The sequence below is a fragment of the Hypanus sabinus genome, chromosome 3 (genome assembly GCF_030144855.1).
Source record: "Hypanus sabinus isolate sHypSab1 chromosome 3, sHypSab1.hap1, whole genome shotgun sequence".
NCBI lineage: Eukaryota > Metazoa > Chordata > Chondrichthyes > Myliobatiformes > Dasyatidae > Hypanus > Hypanus sabinus.
In genome coordinates, this window is record NC_082708.1 from 185724008 (window position 1) to 185748760 (window position 24753).

General features: G+C 43.8%; 1 protein-coding gene across 6 annotated transcripts in view; it reads right to left on the reverse strand.

The window, feature by feature from the left end:
* The window catches only part of si:dkey-183c6.8 (protein O-GlcNAcase), a 96265-nt gene that overhangs the window by 64432 nt on the left and 7080 nt on the right, over nucleotides 1–24753 (reverse strand). For 4 of the 6 annotated variants that reach the window (XM_059965764.1, XM_059965760.1, XM_059965763.1 and 1 more), the window contains exons 2-3: nucleotides 20929–22247; nucleotides 5375–5426 (exon numbers count right to left, since the gene is read on the reverse strand). In XM_059965764.1, coding sequence (XP_059821747.1) covers nucleotides 5375–5426; nucleotides 20929–21403 — 527 coding nt within the window. In that variant the 5' untranslated portion in view covers nucleotides 21404–22247. The remainder of the gene's footprint in view (nucleotides 1–5374; nucleotides 5427–20928; nucleotides 22248–24753) is intronic. The other 2 variants (XM_059965761.1, XM_059965765.1) reach the window with 2 other exon arrangements.

Here is a 24753-nt window from a genome sequence, read left to right on the forward strand (position 1 = left end):
CCCAAAAATGTCCATGATCTGCAGTACAACAAAATCTAATCATTCACCTGACAATTCGACATTCCACAGGCTTTACTCTGTATCAAACCTGCGTCTAACCCATGTTTTGTGTGTTTTTAGGAATTGTGATAGGATAGTGTAGAGATTTAGTTGGTAAAGCCTGTGCTGCCCCTGCCCTGGGAGTGTATGTCTTGGGTCTGGGCACGTGGGGCTTTACTCTGTATTTAGCCTGTTCTTCTTGTGTGCTGTGAATGTGTGTCATAGGACAGTGCAGAGGGAGATTTACTCTAAATAACTTGTTCCCCGTGGGAGTAGGCGCGTTATGGGACAGTGTAGGTGAGGCTTTACCCTGGTCTATGCCATACGACCTGTGCCCAAGAGTGCTCCTTATCTGCTCGTCTCAAAGAGCACAACAGCACACCATGTAAAATTAAGTACTATAACTGACAACTGAAGCATTGCCTGTACACAGAATGAAATCGTCATCACTCAGACTGAGGGCTTAGCTCCATTTTCAGAAGTAGGTCATAGCTCCCACCAATCATTCTGATCTGCCAGGAGATATAATTACCAGGAAGGCTTGTTTGGAAATGTATGTTAAAGCTTGTGCTCGAGGCAGCGTTTATCTACTCAGGCATTCAACCTTCCTTCAGAACCAATTTTCTGTGGTTGGTTTTAGATCTGTTCTTTTATTTTAATTGTTCGTTAAAGTGCTGAGCACTCCATGCCCTCCCCGCTCCTTGGGATTTTGCTTATGGTACAATCAGTAGGACTCTGCTGGGACCCGCTGTTATTTATTATTGCATTTTTGTCTGATGGCTTCACAGCATCAGAAGGCAACATGTAGAATCCACAAACAGAGCAGGGTTCAAACAAAGAAGTCGATGGGACATGGCACAGTTGTTCCTACTGGAACCCTCCTCCCAGAACCAACATTACTGATTCAGAAACACAAGAAGTTCTGCAGATGTTGCAAATCCAGAGCATTACACACAAAACGGTGGAGGAACTCAGCAGGTCAGTCAGCGTCTGATGAAGGGTCTTGGCCCAAAACATTGACACTTTATCCCTTTCCATAGATGCTGCCTGACCTGCTGATATCCCCCAGCATTTTGTAGGTGTTGCACTAGCTATCTGTGTTATTGCTGTTATGCAGCAAGATGTCCCAAGGTCTTTCTCACAAACATACCAAACATCGAACAATATAGCTTAGAAACAGGCCCTTCAGACCACAATATTATAGCAAACTAATTAAACTCGTAATTAAACCCTTAACTAAACTAACTCTTTCTGCCTACACTCCATATCACTCCACCGTCTGCACATTATTGTGCCTACCTAAAAACCAGATATTCACCTCTGTCATATCTGCCTCCACCACCACCTTTGGCAGCACATTCCAGGCGCCCACCACTCTCTGTGTGGAAAAAAAATCTCCTTTGAACTTACCTCTCTCACCTTAAATCAGGAGTCCTCAACCTTTTTTTAATGACATGGACCACTACCATGAACTGAGGGGTTTGTGGAGCCCAAGTTGGGAACCTCTGCATTAAATACATATCCTCTAGTATTAGACATTTCAATCCTGAAGAAGAGATTCTGTCTACCCTATCTAAGACTTCCACAATCTTATAAACTTCTATCAGATTTTCCCTCAGCCTCCACTGCTCCAGAATCAGAACCAAGTTTATTATCACCATAAGACACAGAAACAGAATTAAGCCATTCAACCATTATATCTGTTCTGCCATTTATAGAAACATAGAAAATCTACAGCACATTACAGACCCTTTGGGCCACAATGTTGTGCCGACCATGTAACCTACTCTAGAAACTGCCTAGAATTTCCCTACTGGATAGTCCCCTATATTTCTAAGCTCCATGTACCTCTCTAAGAGTCTCTTAAAAGATCTTTGATAATTTGATAATACCCGATTTATTTTCCCTCTCAACTCCATTCTCCTGTCTTCTCCCTGTAATCTTTGATGCCCTGATGAATCAAGAACCTATCATCCTCCACTTTAAATATACCTAATGACTAGGCTAGCACAGCTGACTGTAGTAATTAATTCCAAAGATTCACCACCCTCTGTTTAAAGAATTTTTCCCTCATCTCTGTTTGAAAAGAACATCCATCTATTCTGAGAATCAGTTCTCTGGTCCTAGACTTTCTCACTATTAGAAACACCTCCGTGTCCACTCTTCCTAAGCCTTTTAATATTCAGTAAGTTTCAATGAGATCCCCCTCATTCTTCTGAAGTTTGTAAGTACAGGCCTGGACAGGATGAAGATACAGGAGCCTCAGGACTCATACCACCAGATTCAGGCACAGTTATTACCCATCAACTATGAGGCTCCTGAACCAAAGGGGATAACTTTACACAATTTCACTTACTCCATCAATAAAATGTTCCCACAACCTATGGACTCATTTTCAAGTATTCTTCATCTCATATCCTCAATATTTATTGCTTGCTTATTTATTTTTTATTATTATTATTATTATTTATTTTTGCATTTGTACAGTTAGTTGTCTTTTGCACACTGGTTTAACCCAATTGGTGCAATCTTTCATTGGTTCTATTATGGTTATTATTCTATTATGGATTTATTGAGTATGCCTCAAGAAAATGAATCCCAGGATGTATAACAAGTTAACAAATTTCATGTGGCATGCCAGTGATAATAAACCTGATTCTGATATATGGTGACATAAATACATATATATAAATATTTACTTTAAATTTTGAAATGCTCCTCATATGTTAACCCTTTTATCCTTGGGATCTTTCTTGTAAACCTCCTCTGAATCCTCAATAATGCCAGCAAATCTTTCTTAGATAAGGGGCTCAAAATCGTTTACAATACTCCAAATGTTGTCTGATCAATGCCTTATAAAGTCTCACTGTTACAATCTCTCCTTATACTACATATCCTCTAATACAGGCAACATCCTGATAAACCTCTTCTGCCCCCTCCTCAGTGCCTGCCAATAATGGGGCAACCAGAATTCAAACTCATGGGAACAATCATCAAATAAAGATTTATATCAACTAATTTACAAAGATATCAGGCCTGGTGAAAGAGGTAGGTTTTTAGAGAAGTTTTTCAAGGTGCAGAATACAGGAGGCAAGTTTTAGATAGGGATGACCATAAGACATAGGAGCAGAATTAGGCCATTCGTCCCATTAAACCTGCATCATGGCTGATTTACTATCTGTCTCAAACCCATTCTTCTGCCTTCTTCCAGTAAGCTTTGACACCCTGACTAATAAAGAACCTGTCAACTGCCGCTCTAAACTCTTGGCCTGCACAGCCATCTGTGGCAATGAGTTCCACAGATTCACCACTCTCTGGCCAAAGCAATTCCCCCTCAGCTCTGATCTAAAGGGACATCCTTGTATTCTGGTCCTATATGCCCCCACTATAAGAAACATCGTTTCCACATCCACTCTACCAAAGCTTTTCAATATTCGATAAGCTTCAAATTCAGAAGAGTGTAGGGAGAGATTTACTCTGTATCTAACCTGTGACCCCTCAGTTTTCTAAACTCCAGTGAGTACAGGGCCAGAGTTATCAAACACTCCTCATAAGTTAACTCTTTCATTCCTGGAAACACTCTCATGAACCTCCTCTGGACCCTCTTCATGGATAAGGGCCCAGAGCAGACATGGAACATCAAAGTAGTGGAATATTGAAGAATAACACACTGAAGAGGTTTAGGATCCAAGGAGTGCACAGATATTGGAAAGCTGATGGAAATTACAGAAATAGCACTGTGGGAAGAATGGAATTAGAAATATCTTGGCATTAAACCTAAGCAGGATGGAAGCCAGCAAGCTACCTCTACACAGTTTTGCAAGCACAGCAGCAATGAATGAAGGGGAATTTAGTACAGGATAGGGAAAAGGCGGCATAATTTGAGCTGATGAGTTCCTGGAGGTCAGTCAGAAACAGCAAAATAACCAGTAATAAGAGAAAGTATACAGAGAGTTGTACTCTGTATTTAACTCATGCTGTCCCTGCCTTGGGAGTGCGTGATGAGATCTGTAGAGGGAGATTTACTCTGTATCTAACCTGTACTGTCCCTGCCCTGGGAATGTGTGATGGGACAGTGTAGAGAGAGCTTCAGTCTGAATCTATCCATTGCTGTAACTGCCCTGGGTGTGTATGATGGGACAGTGTATAGGAAGCTCTTTGCTCTGTGTCTAACCATGCTCTCCCTTCTTTGGGATTATGCAATGGGACAGTGTAGAGCAAACTTTTCTCTGTGTCTACCCCATGCTCTCCTTGCTTTGGGATTATGCAATGGGACAGTGTACAGCGAACTTCTCTCTGTGTCTAACCCATGCTCTCCCTGCCCTGGGAATGCGCAATGGGAGAGCATAGAGAAAGCTTTTCTCTGTCTCTAACCCATGCCATCCATAAGACCATAAGACATAGGAGCAGAATTAGGCCATTCAGCCCATTGAGTCCACTCTGCCATTTCATCATGGCTTGTCCTGGATCCCATTCAACCCCATTCACCTGCCGTTTCACCTTATCCCTTGATGCCCCAACCAATCAGGAATATATCAACTTCCACTTTAAATATACCCACTGAGTTGGCCTCCATCAAAGTTTGTGGCCAAGCATTCCACAAATTCACCAGTCTTTGGCTAAAATAATTCTCACCCTCCTCATCTCCATTCTAAAGGAACGTCCCTCTATTCTCAGGCTGTGCCCTCTGGTCCAAGACTCTCCAACTAATGGGAACATCCTCTCCATGTCCACTCTAGGTCTTTCAATATTCAGTAGGTTTCCATCTATGTCTCTTATAAGACGATAAAATATGGGAGCAGAATTAGGCCACTTGGCTATCCAGATCCAATCAATGAGATCTGCCCTCATTCTTCTAAGCTCCAGTGTGTACTGGCCCAGAGCCACAAGCACTCCTTATACATTAATCTTTTCATTCCCAGGACCATCCTGTGACCCTCTCCACATCCTTTTCGATACAGGGCCCACAATGCTCCAATGGGGTCTGACCAATGTCTTATAAATCCTCAGCATTACATCCACAGATGCTGCCCGACCTGCCGAACTCCTCCAGATTTTTGTGCATTTTTCCAGACTCCAGCATCTTATGTCACCACAATAAATGAATGTCTATTTAAGAATGCACTGCCTTTTAGCTCAGTTTTAAGGTGCTCTGCTGTCCTGTACCTATTAGGTTACAACAACAGGGTTCCAAAATAAGAAGAGATTAAATAGCACCTGCAGATGCCAAACATTCAAGTGGCGAGTTGGTCCTGAAATGTGACCATTTCCTCAAACCTTTTCGATTTGTTTTCAAACGGAATCACAACTACACCCTGGGTTAGATCTACATTACCATTTAAAGAGCACCATCCGTTGTTCCATGGACCATGGTCTGCCATAGAAACCTATAAACAAACAGATAAACACCCATTAGTAGCTGGCTGAGGTTCAAATATCTCAATGTCAAGCAGGATGGAAGCAGGCAGCAGAGCAAATACGATACTGGGAGAATTAACCACTTGGCTCTGAGTTCACAGCACAATGAGGAACAGAATTCCAATTAACTCCATATTTAATGGAAGGCAAAAAAAAAGTCTAAAAGTAAAAAAAAGGAGAAAATTTACAAGGATGGTGCTGGGTCTGGAGGGCCTGAGTTATAAGGAAATATTGAACAGGTTAGGACTTGCAGCAGACTGAAAAGTTTGAGCATGTAGATTTTAAGAAAGAGGATGTGCTGGAGCTTTTGGAAAGCATCAAGTTGGATAAGTCGTGTGACCATATGAGATGTACCTCAGGCTACTGTGGTAGGTGAGGGAGGAGATTACTGAGCCTCTGGCGATGAACTTTGCATCATCAATGGGGACGGGAGGGGTTCCAGAGGATTAGAGGGTTGTGGATGTTGTTCCTTTATTCAAGAAAGGGAGTAGAGATAGCCAAGGAAATTATAGACCAGTGAGGCTTACCTCAGTGGATGGTAAGTTGATGGAGAAGATCCTGAGAGGCAGGATTTATGAACATTTGGAGAGGTATAATATGATTAGGAATAGTCAGCATGGCTTTGTCAAGGGCAGCTCGTGCCTTACGAGCCTGATTGAATTTTTTGAGGATGTGACTAAACACACTGATGAAGGAAGAGCAGTAGATGTAGTGTGTATGGATTTCAGCAAGGCATTTGATATGGTACCCCATGCTAGGCATATTGAGAAAGTAAGGAGACATGGGATCTAAGGGGACATTGCTTGAGGATCTAGAACTGGTTTGCCCACAGAAAGCAAAGAGTAGTTGTAGACAGGTCAATGCTGCCTGGAGGTCGGTCACCAGTGGAGTGCCTCAGGGATCTGTTCTGGGACCCTTAATCTTCATGATTTTTATAAATGACCTGGATGAGGAAGTGGAAGGATGGGTTAGTAAGTTTGCTGATGACACAAGGGTTGGAAGTGTTATGGATAGTGTGGAGGGCTGTCAGAGGTCACAGTGGGACACTGATAGGATGCAAAACTAGGCTGAGAAGTGGCAGATGGAGTTCAACCCAGATAAGTATGAAGTGGTTCATTTTGGTAGTTCCAATATGATGGCAGATTATAGTATTAATGGTAAGATTCTTGGCAGTGTGGAGGATCAGAGGTATCTTGGGGTCTGAGTCCGTAGGACACTCAAAGCAGCTGTGCAGGTTGACTCTGTGGTTAAGAAGGTATATGGTGTATTGGCCTTTATCAATCGTGGAATTGAATTTAGGAGCCAAGAGGTAATGTTGCAGCTATATAGGACCCTGGTCAGACCCCACTTGGAGTACTGTGCTCAGTTCTGGTTGCCTCACTACAGGAAGGATATGGAAGCTATAGAAAGGGTGCAGAGAAGATTTACAAGGATGTTGCCTGGATTGGGGAGCATGACTTATGAGAATAGGTTGAGTGAACTCGGCCTTTTCTCTTTAGAGCGACGGTGGATGAGAGGTGACCTGATAGAGGTGTATAAGATGATGAGAGGCATTGATTGTGTGGATAGTCAGAGGCTTCTTCCCAAAGCTGAAGTGGTTGCCACAAGAGGACACAGGTTTAAGGTGCTGGGGAGTAGGTACAGAGGAGAGGTCAGGGGTAAGCTTTTTACACAGAGAGTGGTGAGTGCGTGGAATGGGCTGCCAGCAACGGTGGTGGAGGCGGATACGATAGGGTCTTTTAAGAGACTTTTGGATAGGTACATGGAGCTTAGAAAAATAGAGGGCTATATGTAAGCCTTGTAGTTTCGAAGGTAGGGACATGTTTGGCACAACTTTGTGGGCCAAAGGGCCTATATTGTGCTGTAGGTTTTCTATGATTTTTTTTCTATGACTGTATTCCTTAGACCGGGGTCACCAATCTTTTTTGCACCGCAGACCAGTTTAATATTGACAATATTCTTGCAGACTGGCCGACAGGGCAGCGGGGGTGGTGGGGGTGGTTTAAACACTACCAGAATATAGCGATACTCAAAGGAGGTTTCTTATGTCCAGTCTATTCTGCAATTTAGTTTACGTGGCTCTCAGCACTTGCTTCTGTCCCTCTTGCTCACACCTTTTCTGCTCAAAAAACTCAACGAGTTTGTCTTTAAGTGCAGGGAGCTTGGACTCAAGGTACCGAAGCAGCTTTGAGGGCTTCATTGCCTCATTAGACAGCCTCCGGGCCCGAACTCCAGCCTCCTGCCTGCCCGCCGCCAGACGCCTTGGCCAGGTGCAGCTGGTCGTGGGTGGGGTGAGAGGACAAGGTCAGGGCCAGAGGTCCCCATGCCGGGGCTGCGGCGGTCACAGTCCGGAGAGAGCGACCAACCGAGCGAGGAGTACGATGGGGCGCGTGCCTGCCCCCCCGTAGGAGCTATCAGCCGACATAAGTTTGTCTCAAGGGATGACTTTCAATAGATCGCAGTGAGGTAGCTGCTGTGCTACTTACGAAACACTGAGCCCGAATTAGGTCGTCTGTGAGTATTTTAGCACCGGGTTCCCCATGAACATTTGGTGTGCTAAACAGGTTTAGAGGCGGCACCCATCTGTCCGTGCTCCAGACCAGTAGTAACGGCACCTCTCGCCGGCCACACGAGGCGGCTGGTTACCCGAGGCCAACCAGTGATCCCTGGCGCAAAGGTATCACTGCGTTTAGGTGACTGATGTCCTTGCGTGGATTCAAGTTCGACAGTGGGCATGACAGGGAATGAGGAACGATGCAGCTGACTCATATCATTTCATATCGCCAAATCATATCGTTTCGTCACGGGCTGGTAGCACATGCTTTGCGGCCCGATGGTTGGGAACCACTGCCTTAGGCCATAGAAGATTGAGAGGAAATTTGATAGAGGTATACAAAGGGGTATAAATAGAGTAAATGCAAGCAGGCTTTTTCCACTGAGGTTGAGTGGGTCTACAACTAGTGGTCCTGAGTTAAGGGTGACAGGTGAAAAGTTTAAGGGGAACCTTCTTCACTCAGAGGATGGCGAGAGTGTGGAATGAGCTGCCAGCAGAAGTGGAGGATGCGAGCTCGATTTCAACATTTAAGCAAAGTTTGGATAGGTACATGGATATTAGGGGTATGGTGGGCTATAGTCCTTTGGGAGTAGACAGCTTAAATAGTTTAGGCATGCTCCAGATGGGCTGAATTTTTTTTTATGCTGTGACTCTATATTGGGGGATAAAAGAAGGCAAGGATTTGACAGTGGAAGTAAACAGTGTAGTCTCAGTCAAAGTTAAATTTATTATCAAAGTACATACTTGTTACCTTGAGATTCATTTTCATGGAAACACTTACAGGAGAATAAAGAAATACAATAGAATTTATGAAAAACTACATAAAGACTGACAACCAATGTACAAAAGAAGCCAAATTATGCAAATGTTAAAAAATACTCAGAAGATGAGTTGTAACAGAGTTATTGAAAGTGAGCCTGTAGATTGTGGAATCAGTTCAGGTATGTGGTGAGTGAAGTTATCCACAGGTTCAAGAGCCAGGTGGTTGAAAGTTAATAATTGTCCCTGGACCTGGTGGTGTAGGAGCTAAGATTCCTGTATCTCCCTCCTGATGGCAGCAGTGAGAAGAGAACATGACCTGGATAGTGAGGGTCCTTGATGATGGATTATGCTTTCTTATGGCAGCATTTGTTTGTAGATGTGCTCAGTGGTGGGGAGGGCTTTTCCTGCAATGGACTGAGCTGTGCCCTGGACATTAATGTGATTAATATGACTGTGCTTTGAAAGGGGTACAAATAAAATTCAATGACCAGGTCAAGATTAATCTGGTCCTTTAGAAACCTTCTCCATCACACTTTTAGTCAGTTAAAATCATCTGGAACACACTAAGTGAAATTATTTTCCTTGCTTTCCCTTGGATTTTTTGATGACTATCTTTAGTGAGTGTCCTTATCTGAGTAATTTTCAATTCTCTGATAAATTTCCCTTTGAGGAGGGAGACTCCTGCTGTTCCGGGAAATTTTTGTATTCTTAAAATCTTTTTTTACACTTGGGTTAATGCTGTCTTAAAGCACAGGAACTAGAATTGAATGCAATATATTCTAGTTGTGGTTAACCACTAACTAGCAAAGATTCATGATGACTTCATAGACCATAGAACAGTACAACACAGGAACAGGTCCTTGATGATGCATGCTGATTTCTTGTGGCAGTGCTCCTTGTAGATGTGCTCAATGGTGGGGAGAGCTTTGCCTGTAATGGACTGGGTTGTATATAATGCATTCTGTAGACTTTTCCATTCCCGAGCATTGGTGTTTCCATGACAATTAGGATATCCTCTGTTATACCCATCTGAAGAATACCTATATAGTGTCGACCAGGAAGGGACAATCTGAGTCCATTGAATTGTAGCTGTGTTGAATACATATTATTTTGATATCACTGCAGAAAGATGTTTGCTATCAGTGTATCTAATGAGAGCTATTTTTATCTATCTTCACCCCACAGTGGTACAAAGCAGCTCAACAACTTAAAACAAGCTCCACCATCTCAAGTCAATGCTTGAGGGATTTTAAAAGTATGTTGAGGTATGTAGGAGGAGAGAGTTAGGGGTGGTGTATGTTTTAGTAATGTGTAAGTGGTCACAATGTCTTACAAATCAACATCTAAGATCTTGTTACAATGCAGGGATGAACTTATTAGCACTAAACCAGTAGGCATCTGCTGTATGCTTATTATCTAATGCTAAACACAAGAAAGTCTGCAAATGCTGGAAATCCAAAGCAACACACACAAAATGCTAGAGGAACTCAGCATGTCAGGCAGCATCTATGGGAACAAATCAACAGTCAATGGCCCTTTTTTAGGACTGGAAAGGAAGGGAGAAGATGCCAGAATACAAAAGTGGGTGGAGGAGAAGGAGGATAGCTAGAAGGAGATAGGTGAAGCCGGGTGACCAAGAAAGATAAAGGGCTAGAGAAGATGGAATCTGATAGGACAGGAGAGAGGACCGTAGGAGAAAGGGAAGGAGGAGGGGACCCAGGAGTAAGTGCAAAGACAGGTAAGAAAAGGTAAGAGGCCAGAGTAGGGAATAGAAGAGGGAATGGAGGGGAAAATTGCTTTACCGAAAGGAGAAATCTATATTCATGGTAAGAGGGAGAGAATTGAAGGGGATCTGAGTGGAATTTTTTCAGCTAGAGAGTGGTGAGTACCTGGGATACACTGCCTGAGAAAGTGGTGGAAGCAAAGTTGCTGACAGAATTTAAGAAGTCTCTAGGCTAGCAACTGAATCACCTGGGCAGAATCAGAATCAGGGTTATTTTTAATGACATGTGGCATGAAATTTGTTCTTCTGTGGCAGCAGTACAGTGCAAGTCATAAACATTTCTAAAAATTATAATTAGAACCTGAGTTATACGGAAAGGTGAAATGGTTACGACTTATTTCTCTGGTGCATAAGAGAATAAGGAGAGAATTAGTAGAGGATTACAAAATTGTGAGGGGTATAAATAGGGTGATGAAAACAGATTTTTTCCACTGAGGTTGAGTGAGACTAGAACTAGCAGTCATAATAGAGTCATAGAAAAGTACAGCACAGAAACAGTCCCTTTGGCCCATCTAGTCCATGCCAAACCACTTAAATTGCCTAGTCCAATCAAAAAGTGAATAGGAAGTTGCATGATTAGGAAGCTTTTAAAATCCAGCAAAAGGCATCTAGAAAAGCTACAAGAAGGGAAAAGGTGAAATATGAGGGCAAACTAGCTGATAATATAAAGCAGGGTACCAAAGGTTTTCCAGTTATATAGGTGTAAAAGGAAGGTGAGAGTTGATACTGGACCACTGGAAAATGACACTGGTGAGGTAGTATTGGGGACAAAGAAATGGCAGATGAGTATTTTGCATCAGCCTCAGAGGTCCCTGAGCATCAGGGAACAGCAATGAGTGCCATTGCTATTACAAATGAAAAAGTGTTAGGCAAACTCAAAGGTCTTAAGTTATGTAAGTCACCTGGACCAGATGGACTACTCCCCAGAGCCGAGAGAGGTTGCTGAAGAGATAACGGATGCACTAGATGCATTGATCTTTCAAAAATCAGTTGACTCTGGCATGATCCTGGAGGACTAGACAATTGATAAAGTCACTCCACTCTTTAATACCAGTTAGCCTAACCTCAGTGGTTAGGAAAGTGTTGGAGTCTATTATTAATGATAAAGTTTAGGGGTACCTGGAGACGAATGGTAAAATAAGTCAAAGTCAGCATGGTTTCTGTCAAGGGAAATCTTGCCTGACAATTCTATTGACAGTTCTTCAAGGATGCACCTAAAAGGGCAGACAAAGGAGAGGCAGTGATGTCACTTACTTGGATTGTCAGAAGGCATTTGATAAGGTACCACACCTGAGGCTACTTAATAAGATAAAATCATATGGCATTACAGGAAAGATACTGGCATGGATAGAGGAATGGCTGACAAGCAGGAGGCAGCAAGTGGGAATAAAGGGGGCCTTTTCTGGTTGGCTGCCAGAGACTAGTGGTGTTCCTCGGGTCAGTATTGGGTCTGCTAATTTTCACATTGTTTGTCAATGATTTAGATAATGGAATTGATTGCTTTGTGGCAAAGTTTGCAGATGATACAAAGATAGGTGGAGGGGCAGGTAGTGTTGAGGAAGCAATGTTATTGCAGAAGGACTTCAACAAATTGGAAGAATGGGCAAAGAAGTGGCAGATGGAATACAGTGTTGGGAAATGTATGATAAGGCATTTTGGTAAATGGAATGATAGTGCAGACTACTATCTAAACAGGGAGAAATTTCAAACATCAGAGATGCAGAGGGACTTAGGAGTCTGTGTGCAAGGCTCCCATAAGATTAATTTACAGTTTGAGTCTGTGGTAAAGACAGCAAATGCAATGTTGGCATTTATTGCAAGGGGAAGAGAATATAAACGCAAGGAGATAATGCTGAGGCTTTATAATATACTGGTCAAGTTGCACTTGGAGTATTGCCAACAGTTTTGGGCCCCATATCTCAGAAAGGATGTGTTGTCATTGGAGAAGGTCCAGAGGTGGTTCACAAGGATGGGTCCTAGAATGAAGGGATTCCTTCATATGAGGAACGTTTGGCAGCTTTGGGCCCATACTCACTGGAAGTTAGAAGAATGCGGGAGGGATCTCATTGAAGCCTACCAAATGTTGAAAGGACTACATGAAGTGGATGCGGAGAAATGTTTCCTATGGTGGGGGTATCCAGAAATATAGGGCACAGCCTCAAAATTGAGGGGCTGAACATAGAACAGAGGTAAGAAGCAATTTTTTTAGCCAGAGAGTAGTGAATCTGTGGAATGCTTGCCACAGACTGTGGTGGAGGCCAAGTCCATGGGTATATTTGAAACAGAAGCTGATTGGTCTGGGCATCAAAGGATATGGTGAGAAAGCAGGTGTATGGGGTTGAGTGGGATCCAGGATCAGCCATGATGGAATGTTGGAGCAGACTTGATGGGCTGAATGGCCTGATTCTGCTCCTATGTCTTATGTCTCATGGACCTGCACCCAGACTTTGGTGTATGATTTTATTCCTTGGAAAGGAGAAGATTGAGAGGAGATTTGGTGTTAACGATGAAAGGTGAAATACTTCAGGGGAACCTTCTTCACCAAGAGTGTGGTTCAAGTATAAAATGAGTAAGTGGTGGATGTGGGTTCAATTGTAATAGTAAAGAGAAGTTTGGATAAGTACATGGATGGGAGGGGTATGGAGGGCTAAAGTCCAGGTGTAGGTACATAGGACTAGGCAGATTAACAGTTTGGCACAGACTTGATGGGCCAAAGGGCCTGTTTCTGTACTATAGTGCTCTGTGGAAGGCAGAGTGAAGCTCAGTCTCTACAAAGATGTGTAAGGTGCTCCTTCCCTTCGCTAGTCTGCATGTTACCCTTAGGCAAGGTGTAATACCTGCTTAGACCCTTCCACTCCACCTTTCTGATCAGGGTCACATTAAGCCATAGCAGGTGGTGGATGATCAAAAGAGCAGCTGGTGCATATCTCAAGTCCTGGTTATGTCACCACAGGTACCAGGCAGACAATCGCTGAAGAGTATTGATAATGGCTGAGGTCACCCATCTTGTAAAGACATTGCTGGCAAACCGCTTCTGTAGAATTTGCCAACAACAATCATGGTCATAGACCATGATCATTGAAATCATATGACACAGCACATAATAATGACGATGAGTGCTCTGTAACTATGACTCTAAGTCCCAGCTGAGAGAGTTAAACACAGAAACTAGGCGCCAAGCTGTCATGCTACTATCCTCTCCAGAGGCTGGAAGAGTCCCCATAGGACAAGCCAGATGAAGAACAGGTGTGTCTTCACTATTCCAAAGTACCTGCAACCTTGTAAACTGATGACATTCAATGCTATCTTAACTATCACTGTCCTGTTCACCCATCACCATACATACGGTCCACTCCTAATAAACAATTCTTCACTCATCCTTTCCAAATCTGTGTAATCTCTCATTCTTCGCCATCTCAAAAATTTTTTCCAGTCTGTAAAACACCTCCACAATATCTGTATTTTTCATTCAAGCCTCTCCTCATGCTTGATTTTTATTACGTAGATGCCACGGCCAAGAAAGTAGTAGCATAGTTGTCGCAGCAATGCTTTACAGCACCAGCTGTAAGTAAGGGTTCAATTCCCACTGCTGTCTCTAAGGACTCTGCACGTTCTCCCCATGAGCATGAGGGTTTTGTCCAGGTGCTCTGGTTTCCTCCTGCTACTGCCACACTTTCTCACTGCTGCCACTGTGCAGAGGATATAAAAGCCTGAAGTTCCAAACTCCCTGTTGAAGAACCGTTACTCCCCTTCAACCACTTGGTTCTGGAACCAACCAGCAGAAGCCCAAACCCTACTTTTAGCGAAACTATGACCACTTTGATCTCTTTGCACTAAAATGGACTTTGGTTTTTTTTTATCTAATTGCATTCTTTCTTATAAAAATTATGCGTTATTTATAATAAATATATAATTTTTTTCTTTTGAGTGCTGCTTATATATGTATTTGCTGCTGCAACTCCACCATGGATGGAGGCCCAGCTATGAAAGGACAGCTGGGCATGGGGCTAGTAGCCCCATCCCATAAAAACCCAGAGCCCACAGAAATGCCAATAGAAACTCCAAAACCTCATCCCTGGGAGAGGAAGGACCTTTGCATAGAAGACATATGAATCTGTGTGGTGAAAGCTGAAGCCACAGGTCTGATCAACCTTTGGCCCAGGACAGTGGATTTAATTTGGCTATTTTGATACTGATCAACAGAAAAAGATTCTTTCGTGTCAAGGTGGAAACAGATCTCTACAAGTGATCTAAATTAATTTCAAATATAAAACACAAAATAATTGATTGCGTAAGTATTCACCCCCTTTAATGTCATGCCAAATCATCTCTGGTGCAGCCAATTGGTTTTAGAAATCAAAAATTAGTTAAGTGGAGATTACCATGGCAGTCAAGGTGTTTGAATTGATTGTAGTAAAAATACACCTGTATCTGGAAGGTCCAACTGCTGGTGAGTCAGTGTCCTGGTAAAAACTATACCATGAAGACAAAAGAACAATCCAAGCAACTCTGCAAAAAGGTTATTGAAACGCACAAATCAGGAGATGGATACAAGAAAATTTCCAAGTCACTGAATTTCCAAGGCTATCCTCAAAGATTGACTATGCAAGAATGGGACTAGTGAGTGAGGCCACCAAGAGACCTATGACAGCTCTGGAGGAGTTACAAACTTCAGTGGCTGAGATGGGAGAGACTGCGCGTACTTCACCAGTCGCAGCTTTATGGGAGGGTGGAAAGGAGAAAGCCGCTGTTGAAAAAAATTCATATAAAATCTCGGCTCAAGTTTGCCAGAAGGAATGTGGGAGACTCTGAAGTCAGCTGGAAGAAAGTTCTATTTTGTGATGAAACCAAAATTGAGTTTTTTGGTCATCACACTAAATATTATATTTGGTGTTAGCCAAACACCACACATCATCAAAACACGCCATCCCAACCATGAAGCATGGTGGTGGCTGCATCATGCTGTGGGGATGCTTCACTGCAGCAGGCCCTGGAAGGCTCATGAAGGTAAAGGGTAAAACAAATGCAGCAAAATACAGGGAAATCCTGTGGGAAATCTTGATGCAGTCTGCAAGAGAACTAAAACTTGGGAGAAGATTTGTTCTCCAGCAAGACAATGACCTCAGCATAAAGCCAAAGGTACACAGGAGTGGCTTAAAAACAACAAATTTAATGTCCTAGAGTGGTCAAATCAGAGTCTAGACTTCAACCCAATTGGGAATTTGTGGCTGGACTTGAAAAGGGCTGCTCACTCATTATCACCATGCAATCTGACAGAGCTTGAGCAGTTTTGTAAAGAAGAATAGGGAAAAATTGCAGTGTCCATGGGTGCAAAGCTGATGGAGACCTATCCACACAGACTCAAGGCTGCAATTGCTGCCAAAGGTGCATCTACTAAATACTGACTTGAAGGGGGTGAGTAATTATACAAGCAAGTATTTTGTGTTTATTAATTGTAATAAATTTAGACCAATTTGTAGAAATTTGTTTTCACTTTGACACAAAAGAGTTTTTTTGGTTGACCAGTGTCAAAAAAGCCAAATTAAATCCACTGTGATTCAATGTTGTAAAACAATAAAACATAAAAACTTCCAAGGGGGGGATGAATACTTTTTATAGGCACTGTATATGGCTGGAATACCTAAGACCTTTGCACAGTACTGCATTTGTCAACGTGGAATAGAGCGCGAGTATGTAAATCTGGCAGGAGAACACTGCATTAGGGTGTTCAGTGGGATGGAGTGGGACATGTGGCAGAAGAGTGCCGGGGCCAAGGGGAGAGGGTGGTGCAGGTGCAGGCACACCCAGCCTGGAGACACCAGGCAAGGTCATTTGATTCCACACAATTCTTTACAGAATATCTCTCCAGTACTTCCCGCTCCCTCCTCTTCCTTCCTCTTTTCCCAACCATGATTCCCCTCACCCTGCCCCCTTCATACTATCAGTCCACAATAGAGACCCATACCAGAATCAGGTTTATCATTACTCACATATCTCATGATTTTTTTTTGCAGCAGCAGTACAATGCAACACATAAAATGATATAGCTAAATATTATGTACCTAAGACTTTTATACAGTACTGTACTTATGCATATGACAATAAATTTGACTTTGACTTTTAGGTGGGTGGTGGGAGAATTCAGGAGGTGTGTGAGGGTATATATTTCAAGGATGCGAGAAGAAGAATGGGGCTAGTGGGATTGTACTATGAGGTAACATGGGCTTGATGGACTGAAAGACCTCCTTCTATGGTGTGAGGAAGCATGAGAAAACAAGAAAGCCTTGGTCAAATTCCTATCAACTGAAATTTGTGAGCCATACCTACATTCCAGCTACAAATTACATTTTTTTAAGAATCACAGGCAGGTCCAAGCAAGGATTCCTGATCTGATCACCAGGCAGAAGGAAACAAGAAATAACTAACCCAGCCTCCCTGATCACAAACATGCTTTGAATCCTTAGGCCGATTGGTTAGGGCCGACCACAGATGTTGTGTCCTAGCTGTCTATGTAATACATAAGCCAGGGCAATACATTGTAGAGAGAAAGCTTTTGCCAATGCCTTTGTCCCTTCTCCTTTCAGTAGAAATTGTTCTGCTGGGTTTAGTAACTAAGCCTCACCTGAAGGCCAGGAGCTGGGCTTTGACTATCAGAGGCAATTTGAGGTGCATGCCACTCGGAGCACTTAATAGATATTGGGAGCTTATCCCCACTACCACACTCCACCCCCTGGCTATGTCAACCTTCAGCCCAGATCACTCCATTCAGCCTCTTTATTTCTTCCCTACCTCCCAACCGCGCTCTCACTTCTTCGCCCTTTGTCACTAACCTAGTCACCACTGGCCTTATCGATCAGGGCACTGAGCACAGGAGTAGGGACGTAATTTCAAGTTCAGGTTTATTGTCATTCAACCATACATATGTGTACTGCCAAACAAAATAACGTTCCTCCAGACCAAGGTGCTCAACACAGTACAGATGCCTCACACACAACACATAAGTAATACTACCACAATAAATTAATAAATAATAAGGTGTATATATGACACAAACTATAAAGTAAACAGTACAACACTACTGGTGTTTCATATGTTGTGAGACCAGGGTGGAGGCAGCGAGTTCAGTAGACTTACAGCCTAGGGAAAGCAACTGTTTCCCATCTTAACAGTTCTTGTCCTAATACCATAGTACCTCCTGCCTGATGGCAGGGGGCTAAAGAGATTGTTGGACAGATATAAATCAAAATAAATTTTATTCAAATAAAAAAAATTATTTACAAGAATAAATTGCAATCCCTTGTAATTTTTTGCATTCACAGTCGAGACTTTCCATACTGCTCTATCACAGTTCGACACATCAATAACACGGCTATCACTCCTGGGACCCCCTGGGGTGGTACACTAGGGTAGTAAGGATGTAATTCTGAAGGCACTGGTAAGGCATCACTTTTGAGTATTGTAGGCAGTTTTGGGCCCCTTATCTAAGAACATGCTGACATTGGAAAGGATTCAGAGGAGGCTCACAAAAATGATTCTGAGAATGAAAGGGTTATCGTATGAGGAGTGTTTGATGGCTCTGGGCCTGTACTTACTGGAGTTTAGAAGAATGGGGGGGAGGGAAATCTCATTAAAACCTATTGAACACTGAATGGTATAGATAGAGTGGACGTAGAGAGGATATTTTCTCTAGTGGGGGAGTCTAGGACGAGAGGACACAGCCTCAGAATAAGAGGGATATCCATTTGGAACAGAGACAAGGAGGAATTTCTTTTGCTTGAGAGTGGTGAACCTGTGGAACTCATTGCCACAGGTGACTGTGGAAGCCAGGGCATAGGGTGTACTTAAGGCAGAGGTTGATGGGTTCTTGATTAGTCAGGGTGTGAAAAGCTAGAGCAGGCCGGAGAATGGGGTGGAGAGGGAAATGGATCGGCCATGATGAAATGACAGAGCAGACTTCATAGGCCAAATGGCCTCATCCTCCCTCTTAAGTTTAATAGTCTTACTACTATAATAATTGAAGTGCTTCCTCCCTCAACACCGTCTCTCCCCTCTCTGGTAGCAGAAGCACTCTACACTACGGTCCTCTCTTCACCAAGCCATTGCGGTGGTCGCACCAATCTTCAGTGCATCCCTCAGCACATACTCCTGTAGTCTGGAATGTGCCAGTCAGCAGTATTCCTCCACGCCCCCAGGGGTCACTATCATGGGCTCCACAGACTCTTTGCTTAACAATATCGGTTCATGGTATAAAAAAAGGCTGGGAACCCCTGTTCCAGGGACATCTTGATGTCCTGACAAACCAAAGGGCATCTTTCACCAAGTTGATGGTGTAGGGAGCACATACAAAATACTGGAGGAATTCAGCAGGCCAGGCAGCATCTATAGAAAAGAATACAGTCAATGTTTCGGGCCAAGACTCTTCAGAAGGACCCTTCGCCCTCCTGCTGAAAGATATTGGTCTGAAATGTCAACTGTATGCTTTTCCATAGGTGCCACTTGGCCTGCTGAGTTCCTTCAGCATTTTGTGTGTGTGTGTGTTGCTTGGATTTCCAGCATCTGCGGATTTTCTCTAGTTTGCGATAGTGTAGGGAAATAAATTTGCATCTGTACAGGACTTTTGGGAGGCAACACCAAGAGTATTGTGTCCAGTTACAGTAGATGTAGAGAGAATGTTTCCTATAGTGCAGGAGTCTAAGACCAGAGGACGCAGCAGGTTTATTGACATTTTCCTAGTTATAGGAAAAATGTCATTAAACTGGAAAGAGTGCAGAGAACATTCACATGAATGTTGCCAGGACTTGAGGGCCTGAGTTATAGGGAAAGATTGAGCAGGGTAGGATTTTATTCCTTGGAATGTAGAATACTGAGGGGTGACTTAGGGAGGTGTAGATAGGGTGGATGCAGTGAGTGTTTTTTCCAGGGAATGGGAAACAAAAACTACAGATTAGCTTTATCTATTACATATATATCAAAACCTACAGTGAAACGTGCCATTTATGTCAACAACCAACACAGTCCGAGGGCGTGCTGGGGGCAGCCCACAAGTGCCGCCATGCTTCCAGTGCCAGCATAGCATGTCCACAACTAACCCTAACCTGTACACCTTTGAAATGTAGGAGGGAAGTGGAGCTCCCGGAGGAAACCCACGTGGCCACAGGGAGAACGTACAAATTCCTTACAAACAGCAGGGGGTATTGGACCCCAGTTGCTGGTGCTATATTAGTGGGCGTTGGAGGCATAATCTTAAGGTGAGGGGGAAAAATTTTAAAAAGACCTGAGGGGAAGCTTCATGCAGAGTGTTGTGTCTACGCATGGTGTTGCCAGAGGAAGTGGTTGAGGCAAGTTCAGTGATTAAGCCTAAAAAATACTTGCAGATACATGGATGGAAAAATAATAACAATTTTTATTTATAGAGCATTTTTCATAAGACGATGTAGTTCAAAGTGTTTTACAATGGGATAAAGTGCAAACATGAAAATAAAAGACAAAATAATGTCAGTTAAAAGCAAGGTTAAATAAATAGGCTTTGAGCTGGTGTTTAAAAGTGTCAACCGAGTCTGCATCCTTGATACTTAGTTTTGGATATTGAGTTCCACGGTTCAGGTGTGTATGGGCCAAACAGGACTAGCTCAGGTACCTCGGTGGACACGGACTTGGGCCGAAGGGCCTGTTACATGCTACCCCCTCCCAACATATTCTCGCTATCTCACAAAGCAAGCACCGAATCCTTCCTGTTTTACTAGCATGCCTCACTGACACAGATCACTGACTTGTGGTTTTCAATCAATCGCCAATTTGGCGAGAATATCAGTGTTTCAAAGGCGCTGGCCATCGTTTCACAACGATCCCTCCCCCCACCACCCCAACCACGAAACAAAAGGCAAGAATTCTTTGCGGTCCATCAAAGACCCTCTCTTCGCTATCTACAACTTTAGTTTGACTGATTCCCAAGGGCTTTGTCACATGACCTCCTCCACACCCGAAAACCTCGCCTGGTCATTCTCTCCAGTATTTTTATAACTAATTATACAAACATGTTAAAGGAAACCCCGAAGCAAGTATCTTTTAAATTGCTCTGCGATCTTTTTTTCCTCTCTATCAGCCTTTGCATGCCGCAGTCGCCAGAACATTAAACTTTAATTCCTACAGACACCATGACAACCGGGCTTCTCGCTTCATAATGCAGGGAGTAAGGGACACTGTCAGTCCAGAGGCTCAGCAGAGTCTGCGACGCAGCGTTGGTGCTTTCAAATTTGCCTGTAAACTAATATCTTAATGCAGCTGCCAGCTTTACACAGACTAAGAGGGGCTCTCGCTGCGAGGTTTCAGGGAGAGCGAGGGCAGGGGAGGGGCGGGGGTCGCTATCACTGACCTTCCACAATGCCACAGATGAAAGGCGGCTTCTTTTCCATGAGGCGCCCAGCACACGGCCTCCCAACTGGCAGTGGTTTCGATTGCTGGAGAGGGAGGGAGGGAGCGAGAGAGAGAGAGAGAGAGAGAGAGAGAGAGAGAGAGAGAGAGAAATAGGAAGAGAGAAAAGAGGGAGGGAGGGGGAAAGAGAAAGAAAAAAAAGAGGAAGGGAGGGAGGGCGATAGAAAGAGAAAAGGGGTAGGAAGGTAAAAGGAAGGAGGAAGAGCCAGGGAAAGACTGAAAGAAGGGGGGAAGAGGGGATGAAATGAGAGGGGGGAGGGGAGGGGTGAAATGAGAGGGGGAGGGGTGAAATGAGAGGGGGAGGGGTGATATGAGAGGGGGAAGGGAGGGGTGAGATGAGGAAGAGGGAGAGAGGAAAAGGGTGCAGGGAAGGGAGGAAGGAGAGAGAAGACAGGAAGGGGAACATGGAGAGACATTGAAATGGGGGAGGGATAGGAAGGGAGGAGGAGAGAGCGAGAGGGGCAGGGAGTGGAGAGAACGTGGAAGTGGCAGAGAGGAGACAGAGGCAGAGAGAATGGGGAGAGGGAATGTAGGGGATGGAAAGGACAGCAAGTGAGGATGAGTCAGGATGGGAAGCGGGGGGGAGAAAATAAGAGCAGAAAGCAGGGGAGGAAGAGGGGAAAGAAAAAGGGGAGGTGAGGCTGAAAGCAATGTGCACGTTTCGGCCCAAAACATCGACAGTGCTGCTCCTTATAGATGCTGCCTGGCCTGCTGTGTTCCACCAGCATTTTGTGTGTGTTGTTTGAATTTACAGCATCTGCAGATTTCCTCATGTTTGCACAGAGAAAGATGGAAATTATGTGTAAAGAAAGAAGAAGGGTTGGGTGAGAGATGAAGGGGGAGTAGAAATGGAACTGTCAATGGTCAGAGTGGGAGAGAGATAGAGAGAGGGAAGAAATGCAAAAGACGAGAGTGGGAGGGAAGGAAATAGGTAGAGTGAGTAAGCACAGGGAATGGAGAGAAAAGACAATGGGGAGAATGAGGCATAAGATGTAGGGAAGGGGAGAGAGTAGAGAGGAGGAAGACGGAGGGGAAATGGTAGAAAGGTATGGGTAGTTTGGAGAGAGGGATGAGAGGTGGGTAGGGGTGAGATAGGAAGGAGTGGTGTGATCGAAAAGGGCAGGGGGTGGGGTAAGGGGGAGAATGAAAGTGGGGATAGAGGGATTGATAGGGGGCAGCTTGTGGAGGGAGAGAGGAGGAGGTAGGAGGGGAGATAGAGTTGAAGATGGGTGATCAGGAGCAGGAAAGGTTTGGGAGAGACTATGGGAAGGGAGTGCACAAAGAAGGGAGGGAAAGAGTGAATGAGGGAGCAGTTATAAAGAGCAAAAGAGAAGGGGATTGGAAACAGCAGGGAAGAATGGAGCAGGAGTCAAAGAAGGAAAAGAATGGCATTAAGAAGGGTACAAAATAAGCACAAATATTAGCTGCAAACTTCTGTGAGTAAACCTAATCAATTAGAATGTAGAACATTACAGCAAAGTATAGGCCCTTCAGTCCATAGTGTGGTGCCAACCCTCTTCCATATCCCTCGATTTTTCTTTCATTCATGTGCTATCTAAGAGTCTCTTAAATGTCTTAATGTATCTGCCTCTACCGCCACTCCTGGCAGCATGTTACACACACATACCAACTCTGTAAAAACTACCCCGACATTCCACTGTATACTTTCATTCAATCACCTTAAAATATGCCCTCTCATATTAGCCATTTCTGCCCTGCAAAAAAGTCTGTGGCTGTTCATTGATCTATGCCTTTTATCATCTTGTACATTTTCTTCAAGTCACCTCTCATCCTCCTTCAACCCAAAGAGAAAAGCCCTAGTTCACTCAACCTATCCTCATAAAACATGCTCTTTCTCATCCAGAGAGCATCCCGGTAAATCTCTGCACAAGAGATTCTGCAGATGCTGGAAATCCAGAGCAACACACACACAATGCTGGAGGTACTCAGCAGAGCAGATAGCTTCCATGAAGGAGATTAAATAGTCAACATTTCGAGACAAGGCCCTTCATCAGGACTGCAAAGGAAGGGGGAAGAAGCCAGGATAAGGTTCATTGTCCTCTCATATTAGATTCCTTCTTTTGCCCTTTAACTCTTCCACTTACCAACTTTCAGTTTCTCACTTCGTACACCCCCTCACCCATCAGCCTTCCCCTCACCCAGACTCAGCTATCACCTACCAACATGTACTCCTTCCCCTCCCCTTACCTTCTTATTCTGGGTTCATCCCCCTCCCTTCCCAGTCCTGATGAAGGGTCTCAGCAGAAGGCAATTAAAAAAGTCATAAAGAAGGTTTATGAAAACAAGCTAGCAATTAATATTAAAGAGGTTTCTTTAGCTATATAAAGTGTAAAAGAGAAGTGAGTGTAGATATTGGACTGCGGGAAAATGATGTTTGAGAGGTCGTAATGGGGGACAAGGAAATGGCAGATGAAGAGAATAAGTATTTTGCATCAGTTTACACTGTGGAAGACACTAGAAATATGCCGGAAGTTCGAGAGGGTAGCAGGCAGAAGTGTATGAAGTTGCCATTACTAGGAAGAAGATTCTTGGGAAACTGAAAGATCTGAAGGTAGTTAGGTTACCTGGACCAGATGGGTTTTCACCTCAAGGTTCTGAAAGTGGTGGCTGAAGAGATTGTGGAGGCATTAATAAGAATCACTAGATACTAGCATGGTTCTGGAAGACTGGAAATTTGCAAATGTCACTCCAAAAAGGGAGCAGGGCAGAAGAAAGGAAATTAAACACCAATTAGTTTAACCTCAGTGGTTGGGAAGATAGAAACATAGAAAATAGGTGCAGGAGTAGGCCATTCGGCCCTTTCAGCCTGCACCACCATTCAGATGTTGGAATTGATTGTTCAGGATGTGGTTTCAGGGTACTTGGAGGCACATGGTAGGATAGGCCAGCGTCAGCGTGGTTTCCTTAAGGGATATTCTATTGGCAAATCTTTAAGAATTCTTTTAAGAAATAACAAGCAGGATAGACAAAGGGGAATTGGTGGATATTGGGTACTTGGATTTTCAGAAGGCCTTGACAAAGAGCCACACCTGCTTAACAGGTTAAGAGCCCATGGTATTACAGGAAAGGTACCACCATTGATGGAACTTTAACTGATTGGCAGGAGCAAAGAGTGGCAATAAAGGGAACCTTTCCTGGTTGGCTACCGGTGATAAGTGGTGTTCCACAAGAATCTGTGTTGGAACTGCTGCTTTTTATGGTATATGCCAATATTGGCGCAAGTGATTAAGGCATTGGTCTAGTGATCTAAAGGTCGCTAGTTCAAGCCAAGGCTAAGGCAGTGTGTTGTGTTCTTGAGCAAGGAACTTAACCACACATCGCTCTGCAACAACACCGGTGCCAAGCTGTATCGGCCCTTGCCCTTCCCTTGGACACATCAGTGGCGTGGAGAGGGGAGACTTGCAACTGAAGTGACTGCCAGTTTCCCATACAACCCTGCCCAGGTCTGGGCCCTGGAAACTTTCCAAGGCGCAAATCCATGGTCTCTCGAGACTAACGGATGCCTATATGTCAATAATTTGGATAATGGAATTGATGGCTTTGTGGCCAAGTTTGTGGATGATACAAAGAAAGGTGCAGGGGCAGGTAGTTTTGAGGAAGTAGAGAGGCTACAGAAGGACATAGACAGATTAGGAAAATGGGCAAAGAAATAGCAGATAGAATAGTGTTGTGAAGTGTATGGTCACGCAACTTGGTGGAAGAAATAAAAGGGTAGACTATTTTCTAAATGGAGAGAAAATTTAGA